At 49.0% G+C, this 11677-nt stretch overlaps 1 protein-coding gene and 1 pseudogene across 2 annotated transcripts; both read left to right on the plus strand.

Annotated features, from left to right (window-relative positions):
• Positions 1–86: 86 nt before the first annotated feature.
• On the plus strand, positions 87–6407 carry Mrto4 (MRT4 homolog, ribosome maturation factor). 2 transcript variants are annotated; one of them, XM_027399854.2, is made up of 8 exons: positions 87–286; positions 2596–2654; positions 3426–3529; positions 4007–4088; positions 4361–4428; positions 4715–4866; positions 5433–5509; positions 5596–6407. In XM_027399854.2, exons 1-8 carry the CDS (start codon positions 259–261, stop codon positions 5743–5745), a joined length of 720 nt encoding a protein of 239 aa, XP_027255655.1. In that variant the 5' UTR covers positions 87–258; the 3' UTR covers positions 5746–6407. The 2 variants fall into 2 exon arrangements, with proteins under 2 accessions (XP_027255655.1, XP_027255656.1); XM_027399855.2 differs by having other exon boundaries at positions 3398–3529; positions 5596–5745.
• Positions 295–2579, plus strand: LOC103164126 (annotated as a pseudogene).
• Positions 6408–11677: the final 5270 nt, after the last annotated feature.

Below are 11677 nucleotides of genomic sequence, written 5' to 3' on the forward strand. Positions count from 1 at the left end.
GCGCTGGGCATTGGGAGCGCTCAGGGTTCGGGAGCCGCCGGGATTGGAGGGACAGGAGGGACTGGAGAGTTCTGGACCCCGGACCGAGAGGTGCCCTTCCAGGCACGGGGCTGAGTGCAAACGGGCAGAGACAGCCAGCCCGCCTCAGGTCAGGTCAGGCACACGCGAGGGGCAGCCCCGAGCGCCTTCCCAGAAGCCCCTGCGCCGCCCGGGTCCTGACGGGCCGTCTGGTCTTCCGCCGCACGTGTCTTCAGAGCGATGCCGAAATCCAAGCGGGACAAGAAAGGTGGGCTCGGGGGACCTCGGTCTTGGGGGCGACGGGGACTCGGGTGAGACACCGAGGCCTCTCCGAGGAGATCCGGAGGCCGGGGAGGCGGGTTGGCCTCGGAAAGTCACCGGGGAAGCGCGAGTCTGGGCCGCACCGACAGGCAGCTCCGGAGATAGAACTTTGTATCCCAGGCTCGCCTCGAACTCGCCCACGGGGATCGTCTTAGACCGCTGATCCTACCACAGGATTGTTGGGATTACAGGCATGCACCACTAAACCTAAATGCCGAGCTAGTCAGGGCAAGCACTACCAGCTGAGCACTGAGCTTCACCCCCTGCCGCGCGAGTGCGAGTTTGAGACAGGGTCTTGCGATTGTAGCTCACGCTTGCTGTGTTCACCAGGCTTCCCACAGCCTCATCCTCTCCAGAATGTAGGGGTTTCACAGGCATGCGTCAGCGTACCTGGTTGCGGCTACTGCATTTTTCGCCCTTTTTTTTTTTTAATGTAAATGCTGGGGCCTTGAACTCTGCATCTTCTGCCTTGGCCTCAAATTCCAAACTGGGCCACCGTATCCAGTTAGTGGACTGGCACTTTGGTGGGTGTTAGAAGACGACAGTTGAACAGAAGCCAGGTGGTCTGGCTTCATCAAACTCACCTGTTTAGTGCGGGGGAAGGGGGCGTGTGTCTCAGTGATGAGACAGTAAACAAAACACCTGGGGAAAGGAAAATAAGGAACCTGTACAGTTGTCTGAGAGAAGGTTGTTCTGAATAGAGGAACACAAAGTGAAAGGGGTCTGTACCTAACATACTGTAGGACAAGAGGCCAATGTGGCTGTAGTAAAGAGCACGAAATAGGACGGCGGGGAAAGTATCGGGCCTCTGGTGTGGCTTTACATGTGGCTGTGTTGATAGCCTGGAGGATGTGAGGGCAGAGCGGGAAGCAGGATGGCCAATAACCACCTGGAGAATGCTAAGTTGGACCAGAATCCTAGCGGTGGAGAGTCTGGGGAACGGGTGGCCCAATGTAGTTGCCTTTGACTGTGTGCATTGTAAACAGGGACTGTGACCGGCAGGGCAGGGTAGATAAAAGGCCGTATCACCTGCTGGGGACACACGGGGCTTTGTAGGGAAGTTCTGGTACCTCCTTAGGAAGTCACTTGGTTTTGTGGAGGGAGCCCTGCTCAGATTTAGCAAATGCCAGGAGCTGTTTTGGAAGTGGGACAAATTGGGCCTCAGTAACTTATCAGAAGATATTCTTGTGCTCCACCCCATCCCCGCCATCATTGTTACCATTCGAGCAGATGCAAAACTGAACTGCAGAAAAGATGTGGTCCCAACAGAATGAGTTGGTACATACAAGAAAGCAATGAAATGTATCTTGAGTTAAAGGCCAACCCAGGCAGCCTTGTAGAAAGGTCCTGCCTTAAAAAAAAAAAAAAAAAAAAAAAAGAGGAGCCTTTCTGGCTCCCCAGCCATCTTGGCGGCTGCTCTTGGTTCGGGGCTGTGCCAAACTGAGGCAGGAAGATGGCCGCCAAGAAAAAGAAAAAGTGCCTGGAGTCCATCAACTCCAGGCTCCAGCTGGTGATGAAGAGCGGGAAGTACATGTTGGGCTACAAACCGGCGCTCAGGATGATCGGGCAGGGCAAAGCCAAGCTGGTCATCCTCGCCAACAACTGCCCGGCCCTGAGGAAATCTGAAATAGAGTGCTATGCCATGTTGGCTAAGACTGGGGTCCATCACTACAGTGCAATAACATTGAACTGGGCACAGCATGTGGGAAACACTACTGAGTATGCACACTTGCTATCATTGACCCTGGTGACTCTGATGTTATTAGAGGCATGCCAGAACTGACTGGTGAGAAATAAACCAGAAACGCTTTCCTTTTAAAACCACCAGAGCTCTTAAAAAAAAAAGAAAGAAAGAAAGAATTGTCACTATCATTCCATAGCTGAACCTAGCCACTGGTGGCCTGTGTACCATGCCCTATAGCAGGAAGGGTCCTGTCTCAACCAGCATGTTAGGGCTGCCACTGAGAGCACTCTGTCAGCAGGAATGAGCCCTGTTGCCACGCTGCAGTAAATCCAGCAGTCAGCCCAAGGGACTAAGGGCAGCTGGTTTTTGTTAGGAGGTGTATTTAGGGATCTCTGGGTCCAAGAATGTTAGATAAGCAAGCACTCTCTCATCCTTGAATGCCAGAAATGACAGGGCCCATTGCTGCCTCCACACTGGCTTAGTTCAGCCACACCTGCAAAGAAGGAAGCAAAATTAATCTCTTAAAGTATCCAGATTCATCACTCACCACCACCTCCTTTTCTTGGTTTTAGTTTCCTTGACAAAAACTGCCAAGAAAGGCTTGGAACTGAAACAGAACCTGATAGAAGAGGTAAGAGCTTACTCCTGTATTTTTCTAATGTGTGTTTGCTTGATAGGCTTGGGGTAGGACTGTTAGCAGTGTTTTAAAATCCATAGCCACAAAGCTTCCTATCCAGCCCCCTTTTCTGCAGCAGCACCACAGCTGCCGCTAAAAACTGCCGTTCATGGTCCCAGCTCTGCTTGAGCTCTGTGTGCCTTCCACATCAGTAAATGTAATTTCTACACAACCCTCCATCCCATCCCCGAAGTATCCCTGTGTCCCAGGACCAGGTGGTGCTATTGCTGTTTTGTGCTCTGGGTAACATAGGTTATTAGTGAGTTTGTAATGCTTCCCACTGTCAGAAGGCTGGAAATCACTGGTGTGGTGATTGTGGCTATCCATCTGCTGAGGGCCAAGGAAGTCCAGTCTCCTGGTGCATAAATTACCTGGAAGTGAAGCTTCTACACAGAGAGGCTGCAGCTAGCAGCCTGGGCAGGGCAGTGTGGATGAGGTGTCTCTCCTTGTTTATCAAAATGATGAGGCTCCTTGTGATTTGACTTAGCAGGGGCCTGTAGACGGCAAGTAGCCGTTTCTATATTAACTAAGTACACAAAGGAAAACATTGGTCATGGAAGACCATATGGTATGTTCACCTTCTCCTGTGGTGGGTGGCCTTGGTGTCAGTCATGTCAGTGGTGGATGACCAGATTAAAGGCCTATAGGTGATTCTCTAGCATGAGGCCAAAGTTGCTCGACCCATACTGCCCCTTCAGCTCCAGAACCTCATGAATTGTCCCACAGCTTCGGAAATGTGTGGACACCTACAAGTACCTCTTTATCTTCTCTGTGGCCAACATGAGGAACAGCAAGCTAAAGGACATCCGGAATGCCTGGAAGCACAGCCGGTGAGCGGGCACTGGGAAGAGGACAGGGCACGGGTGGACGTCTGGGCTGCCCCATCAGAGCACAGTAGCACAGGTGACCCTTTGGGTCTGCAGCTCACTTGCTGGGGGCACCATTTGTGCTAGAGATGGGCATTCCCTGCGCTGCTGGGCGACAGGACTTGGTGGTCACTGGGGATGTTTGAGATCGGTTCCTTCAGAAAAGTGGCCCCTAGGATCTGGCTTACCGGTTTGCTAGAATGTCATTATGTACGTCTGCAGACTGACCCCAAAGCACATGGGTTGCAGTACTTGGGCAGGTGGTTCTGGAGTCAGTCTACCATTGCACCAGCTCTACTAGGGACTGTTACACATGGCTCTCCCAACAGCCAGACAGGATGGATGGTTTGTGATGCTTACGGTGAACAGATCTTCTGGCAAAATCTGGTTCTGGGCTCCCTGAACTCCTAGGGATTGGCTCACACCCCCATTTCTTGATAGGATGTTCTTTGGCAAAAACAAGGTGATGATGGTGGCCTTAGGTCGAAGCCCATCTGACGAATACAAAGACAACTTGCATCAGGTAGGTCACTGGCCCTCACTGAGTGGGACCCAAGCTCTGCTGCCTCCTCTGCTGCTCTTCCCTTTTGCTGTGTGACTCTGTGGGTTCGGGGGAGCTGAGCTCAGCGTAAACCTGTGTTAATCTGCAGACCCAGGGGGTTCTTCCCCTGATGTCCTTCTCTTCTGCCTCTTAGGAGTTCTACTAATCAGGAAAGGTGTTAGATGATAACCGGGTGTCCCCTTTGCAGGAAGGGCCTCAGAGAAGGAGCAGTGATGCCCACTTTCCTTTTTCAGGTCAGCAAGAAGTTGAGAGGTGAAGTTGGGCTCCTTTTTACCAACCGCACGAAGGAGGAGGTGAACGAGTGAGTGAGGGACGTGGGGAGAGAAGCTGAGAGTCAGGGAGAGATGAAAAGATGGGCCCCGTGGTAACATCGAGTTGGGGCTGGCTCTGGAAGCCTCTGACTAAAACCAGGGTTTTGTAACCAGGGTTCTCTCTTTCTGTCTAGCATGGTCCTCCCCACTGGCTGCAGGTCCACAGCCAAGATGTACAGGGACAGCAGGTCACATCATGTGCACTCAAAGGAGGGCCAGACTTCACCTCAATGGTGGCACAGCAGGGAACTTTCCCATTACCTTTCTCCTCCTTAGGTGGTTCACAAAGTATACAGAAATGGATTTTGCTCGAGCTGGGAACAAAGCAACTTTAACTGTGAGCCTGGATCCAGGCCCCCTGGAGCAGTTCCCTCATTCCATGGAGCCACAGCTGAGGCAGCTAGGCTTGCCCACTGCCCTTAAGAAAGGTAGGTGCCTGGAGAGGTGCTTAGGGTTAAGAATAGTGGTTGGTTTTCCACAGGCACCAGGTATTTACTTGGTACCACAGTCATACATGCAGGCAAAACACCCCTACACATAGAATAAATCTAGAAATTGAAGAAAGGAAGGAGGTGGGTGGTGATGGGGTAAGCCTTTAATCCCAGCCCTCAGTAAGCAAAGACAAATGGAACTCTGAGTTGACGACAGTCTGGTCTACAATGTGAGTTCCAGAACAGACTAGGGTAAATAGAGAAACCCCGTCTCAAAAAGGAGGGGGGAGGTGGGAAAGGAAATACGAAGGTACAGGAAGTCCAGAAGGAAAAGGAGCTCAGCACCACCTTCCCCCAGGCTCTCCCCTCTGCCCAGCCACTTCTCCAGTTTCTCCTGTGAAGGAAGGCTGTGCACTCACCTCCTCAAGGACATGGAGGAGGTCCCTGTGGGTGCTGAGCTGCAGGGAAGACAATCTAAGACCAAATGCCCCCTAGCACTGAGCACTAGCAGCAGGTGCCACGTGAGCCTCTGCTGGGAGTGACTTGGGGCCGCCCTCCCGCAGGTGTGGTGACCCTGCTATCTGACTACGAAGTGTGCAAGGAGGGGGATGTGCTGACCCCAGAGCAGGCCCGTGTCTTGGTGAGTCTGGGCCGATGTCATTACCCTTCTGCTGGGACATGGCTCACAGCTGCTCCTCCTCACTCTGCTTCCTCCACCTCTTACAGAAGCTTTTTGGGTATGAGATGGCTGAATTCAAAGTGACCATCAAATACATGTGGGATGCCCAGTCGGGAAGGTTCCAGCAGATGGACGATGACCTACCTGAGAGCGCACCTGAGTCTGAGGGAGATTCTGAGGAAGAGGATGACAGCTGACTCTAAGATATGGGACTAAGACCTTCCAGCAAGTTCTACCTCTACAGTAGACTGCCAGGATGCTGTTACCCTCTGAAGACAGCAGCTCTTAATTTTGCTATGGATTAAGACAATGGAGGATGCTGGGGCAGGACTTTGTTTCTACAAAGAATAAAATTTGGTCCACAGAGCTTTCCCCTGTAGACAGCAAGAGACTTTACCTAGGAAACAGGCCTTCCACTTTGTGCTTCTGCTTGGGGCCTGCACACCCCGGCTCTTTGACAGCACAGCACTGCAAATAGCTGACAGCAGCTTCCAGAGTTGGGTGTCCTCTCCAGGCCTTGTCTGGAATGGATTGGCTAAGGAAACTACTGCCTAGGCGGAGACAGAAAGATTAAGAATTCAAAGTTCACCTTGGCTACCAAAGCCCTTGTCTTAGAAACTAAAGCAAATGGCTTGGTAAGAATGAATTGAGGTTGAGGGCATAGGTCAGTTGTTAACTAATCTTGCACGTGAAAGGTCCTTCAATGTGAGGGAGAAAGGAAAAGTGCCCGAACTGGTACCTCCTACCACTCTTTTACCTAAGTGTTTCCCAAAGCTTAGTCACAGTGATTCAGCAATTTATTCTTCTGGTTTTGTTATTCAAGGATATGAAAAGATATATTCATACAAAATCCTGTGTATACGTGTTTCTGTTTAAAATTTTATATATGTGTGTATGTATACATCTCCCACGTGTGTGTGGGAGAGAGACAGAATTTCCTGTATCTCAGGCTCTGGTTAGCTTCAATGGGTTATGTACTTCAGGCTGACCGCTTGTCTGCACTTACTGAGTGTTTGGATCACAGGTGTGAGCAATCTCACCAGGATTGTGTGGCCATGGAGCACTCTACTGAGTCACATCTCCGGCCATAAAGGAAACTATAGTTGTTCACTTGGAAGTGGCAGAATACAGAAACTACCCAAATGTCTCTCCGGGTACAGTGGGAAAGTATAAGACCCAGATTTCATTTCCAGACTCACATGGCCGCTCACAACACTCTGTAACTACACTTTCAGGTTGTCCATTGCCCTCTGTGCACTCCTGTAACAGGACCCCAGAACTTAGCAAAACTGACTCCATGATAGAAATACCATTCAGGCCACAAAACTCAGCATGGAGACAGCACTGCCTTCCAAAATAAAGGCAAAGACCTAAGCTGTGATGCCCACACCACAACTAAATCCCAAGTATCGGCTGAAAGCCTGGAGATTCGAGTGAACGACGAGACCCCTGGTCAAATTTCTGAGAGAGAGTCTGTCACCTTTATTGTGGAGCAGCCTTATATACAAACTTACAAAAACCCCAGGTATAAGGGTTCACAACACGATGTTGATGCTAGTGGGATAAGGTCAGGAAAACAGGAGGTAGACCCTGTTGGGGCTGGGTCCCAACATCTCCCCCTTCTTTATATATAACAAAACAGTTATCAAGTAAGAACTATAAGATTTAAAGAAAATATTTTCTTAGTACATTACTATAACTGTCTTCAACTCCATCAAAGATCATAGAAGGATAACATATAAACTCTAGAACTGAGAAAGACATCTTGCTTCCTAGACAGTCACCCAAAGTTTCTCAGTAATGTTGAGGCATCCATCTTTAGCCTACAGGCCACAACATATCTGGCAGACTTCTCAGCAAAGCAGGGAATTCTAAACTGTCCACCTGCATTGGCAGTTTGTCCATCACCTTTTCTCTGTGTCCTGTAGAATGTCTGGCAGACTCTTCTATGAAGCAGGAACCCTTTTAGGGCTATCCATCTTGTTTCTGCAGTTAACTTTCCCATGGGTCCCACATGTCCAGTTTCAAACAGTTCAGGCAAAAGTAGCTTCTTGCTCAAGTCTTGCCGTGTCAAAGGCAAACTATAACAAGTTTCTTCAATGCCCGTCCTCCTCTCTTACGTTAATTGGTGTGCCAAGGGCAGTTGTGTCTCACTGTCAAGAAAAACCCTAAACCTAAATGCTATATATTCTGTAGTTCTTTGAAGGGTTTGAAGAATATCCGTATATCTAGAAAACCTAACTAATATCAACAAATGAAGATCCATCCCAATACAAAGTATAATTTCTATATCATATCCCTCCTTTTTCCTTAAAAAGTGATTGACTGTGATCACTACCATTTATAACCAACCAAATTTAAATGAAAACAAATATTCAGATTACTTGAGCCACTGCTTCAGGGGGTCTTGCCCCATGAAACCACATCAGTCTGAAAGGAATCCAGACTGATCCCTTCACCCTCCATAGAAACAAAAGCAGAAATTCCCCTCCCAAGTAACCTGTACTGTTGCTTCTTCCCCAACAATTAAACGATTCAAAGACAACACAATAGCATTCTTTTGTTAACAGTCAACATTTATAATCATACACACGTGTGGCCACACCATATATCCAGAACATCTTTTTGTAATTGAAATCTCTTGTTAATTTTATCTTAATGACAGGAAGGGACACAACCATTGTCAGCCCATGGGATGAACCATATGAACAAAACCACAAAGGAGAAGGGGTATGGGGAGGGATGGCTCCCTTAACCATAGCTTGGCATCTTTGGAGGGTCTTGAGGACTGCAGTATCTTTGTCCATTCCTGCTTGGTCTTTTGTAGGGCCTGGGTCTTTTCTTTATCCACTTGGACATATTTTACTTTCTCATCTGATGTGATAGATAATGTGGATGGCTTGCGATGATGGCTCAGGGAGACCAGCTGGAAGTCCAGGGCTATGTAATTCACAATGCCAGTACTCTTTTTTTGGAGCTGAGTTGTTGGTTCCACTGGGGACAGGGGATGAAGACACTGGGTTCTGTATAGGGACATAGTTCTCCTCGCTGTCTCCGGAGTCTATGTTGGTAATGCTTTGTGTGAAGATGGAATGGCAATACTGGGAGAAGCTGGAGTTAAAGGTGTGGTTGACCTGGTGACAGGTGACTTGAAAGGGAGCTCATTGATGACAGTGTTGTTTCTCAGGTCAAGGGGTGCTGGCTTTGCTTTTCAGCCAGGCTTGAGGTGGCGACTGACCAGGGGTGGCTGGATCTCGCTTCCTTGGCTGGAGCCTCTATGAATAGGAAGGGCTGTGGATGGGTGGCCTAGTGGGTCAAAATGATGGGGCACTGTGCTCATGGGGATGATGGAAGAACCTGCGTTTACAGGCACATAGTTGTCATCAGAGCTGGCACTGTCTGATCGACCCACGATAGTCTTTTTTCTGGAGATTTAGCAGACCAGCAGGCAGTTTCTCCACCTTGTGGTTGGGTACTTGTAGTCACTGACTGGAGGTCTTTGTTGAGGGCTGCCCCACCGAGGTGTCTTTGTCTGACTTGGTTTGGGGTGCTATGGCTGAGATGGGGGAGCTATGGCTGAGTCCACTAGGAGGTCTCCAAATTCCCGACACAGGGTGTTGCTGGGTGAGTTGAAGGTGTACACATTCTCACTATCTGGAAGGTGTACACATTCTCACTATCTGCCTCAGACCCTGTGAGGCTGCCCTTGGTGTGGCTGTGTGAAGCCAGGCTACGGGGGCGGTCAAAAGCACTGTCTTTGAATTATCTTGGGAAGGCTATAGAAGCCATGAACTTGACCACTGATTATGTTGATACAGTGTCTATTGCCCTGGGCAAGTTTTTGTGCAGCTGTATCACTCTCCTCTCGGGTGCCCTGAAAGAAGCTGGCACTCCTCACATTTTCTGTCCTTCGGTTTATGCACTGATGCAAGTGTTGGTACTCCTGAGGTGCACTGGTGGACAAGGCAGGCCGGATATGGCTTGACACAGGGGGCTGGCTAGAGTGGGAAGGAGCTGAGGACTTCCTTGCTCAGAGCAAGTGCTGACTGGAGCTGCTGAACTCAGCTGGAGAAGAGCAGAGACTATGACTGAAGAAAGGTTTCTCAGGGAGACTGTACTCTCTTTAGTCTGACTGAAGCCACTGATCTGGCAGATGCTCTGGACCCACCTATTCATGTCAGCCTCTGTCTCAGCCACCAGGTAGAAGGTGTGTTCATTGGTCTTGCTTGATATCAAACATATAAAACTCTTTTGGAGCTCTTTATAGCTGAAGGTCAGGCCTACATCCATCTGCCTACAGAAGTTTAGGTTGACGATCCGCAGGGGTTTCTTGAGTGTTCATTCTTGTAGTATTCCAGAACATCTGGGTTCCCACTCGTCTGAATGCTCCGAAGGATAAACCAGTGTTTCTTCCAAGCATAGCGACCCAACCTTTTCTCGGGAGGTGATTTCCCCAGCCAGCTGGTGCACACCACATCGTCACCGACTGACTGGAGCCTGCAGCAGGCTCTAGTGGACAAGGGTGCAAGCAGCTGGGTCAGCCAGCTGCTGGTGTGCAGCTCATGGTGGAGGGATTCTTCAGAGGAGGATTTCCCGTATTTCTTTAATAATTTTCTTAGCATTATCACTTAACCCAAAGTTAAAATGAGATCTTACCAGTACCTTGTCTCTTTCAACTTTCTCTGTGTATTTTCTCTATTTATTTCAATCCAACTCCCTTAGAAGTTGAGGCACCCTTCCGGTACCTTTCCAATCCAGCTCTCGTAGGAGTTGAGGCACCCCTTTTCCAGTGCCTTTCCAATCCAGCTCTCTTAGGAGTTGAGGCACCCCTTTTCCAGTGCCTTTACAATCCAACTCTCTTAGGAGTTGAGATATCTATTTTCCGGTACCTTTTCCAATCTAACTCTCTTAGGAGTTGAAGCACCCATTTTTCAGTGCCTTTAACAATTCATCCTCACAACTCCTTCCTTGCTGGCCAGCCTTCCGAGGGCGATCTCTCAGGGTCCCATTTCTTTCACAATCTCTGTGGGTATCGATCAAAAGCCTGGAGATTTGGATGAAGGACAAGACACCTGGTCAGAGTTTCTGAGAGAATGTCTCACTTTATTGTGGAGCAGCCTTATATACAAACTTACAAAAACCCCAGGTATAAGGGTTCACAACACGATGTTGATGCTAGTGGGATGAGGTCAGGAAAACAGGAGGTAGACCCCGTGGGGGCTGGGTCCCAACACTAAGCCATCAAATTCCATAGTTCTGGGGAAGTCCTTATCTGTATTAACCTTGCTTTTTTTTTTTTTTTTTTTACCTTGCTTTTGTCCTCTGAAATTCTGTTTCTGGTTAACTGTCCTTATTAACTGAAGCATGTCAACCCAGAACATGGCTTTTGTGCTTAAAAGCTCACCCTGAGAAAGGCTCAGGGCTACACTGGGATCCCCAGTACTTGCTTTAGTCACTGGCTGGCTAATGGAGACATTGTTTAAACCCAGTGTGCGCAGTCTTTTCTTATGGGTATCCACAACACTCCAGCACCAGAAGACACCACAGTTTACCAGGGTCCTCTGGGAGAGGGGGTCATGAAGAACTGTGTTGGGTGATGGGACTGTAGTTTGATTGTGTGGTGACTCAAGACTGTGTGCAGCTGTCAAAACCCTCAGAGCTGTACACTAAAATAGATGACCTTGCTGAGTGTGATGGGTCATGTTTGAGAAGACTGCTTCATGCTAGAGGTTAGCCTGGCCTATATAGTGAGTTCCAGCCCAGCCTGGGCTACATTGTGAGACTATACTTCCAAAACAGAAGAAAAATCCTCTTCGTATATCGTACGTACACACACACACACACACACACACACACACACACACACACACACACACACATACACACACCACACAAATTGCCACTGGACCACACAGGACAGCTGTCACCCATCGGAAAGATCAGCTCTTTATTTTGCTATGGATAAAGACAAGGGAGGATGCTGGGGCAGGATTTGTTTCTACAAAGATTAAAATTTTTGTCCACAGGGTTTTCACTGTAGACAAGAGACTAACTAGGACAAAGGCCTTCAGGTTTGTGCTTCTGTTTGGGGCCTGCACAGCCTGGCTCCATGGCAGCACAGCACTACAG

This window comes from Cricetulus griseus, chromosome 2, assembly GCF_003668045.3.
Source record: "Cricetulus griseus strain 17A/GY chromosome 2, alternate assembly CriGri-PICRH-1.0, whole genome shotgun sequence".
NCBI lineage: Eukaryota > Metazoa > Chordata > Mammalia > Rodentia > Cricetidae > Cricetulus > Cricetulus griseus.

What these genes read in the sequence shown, in the direction of transcription:
- Mrto4 (XM_027399854.2), top strand. Translation starts at nt 259, where the DNA reads ATGCCGAAATCCAAGCGGGACAAGAAAG. An exon ending in AATGCCTGGAAGCACAGCCG is followed by an intron (nt 3,530 to 4,006) that starts GTGAGCGGGCAC and finishes ATTTCTTGATAG; the next exon opens with GATGTTCTTTGGCAAAAACA. An exon ending in ACGAAGGAGGAGGTGAACGA is followed by an intron (nt 4,429 to 4,714) that starts GTGAGTGAGGGA and finishes TCTCCTCCTTAG; the next exon opens with GTGGTTCACAAAGTATACAG.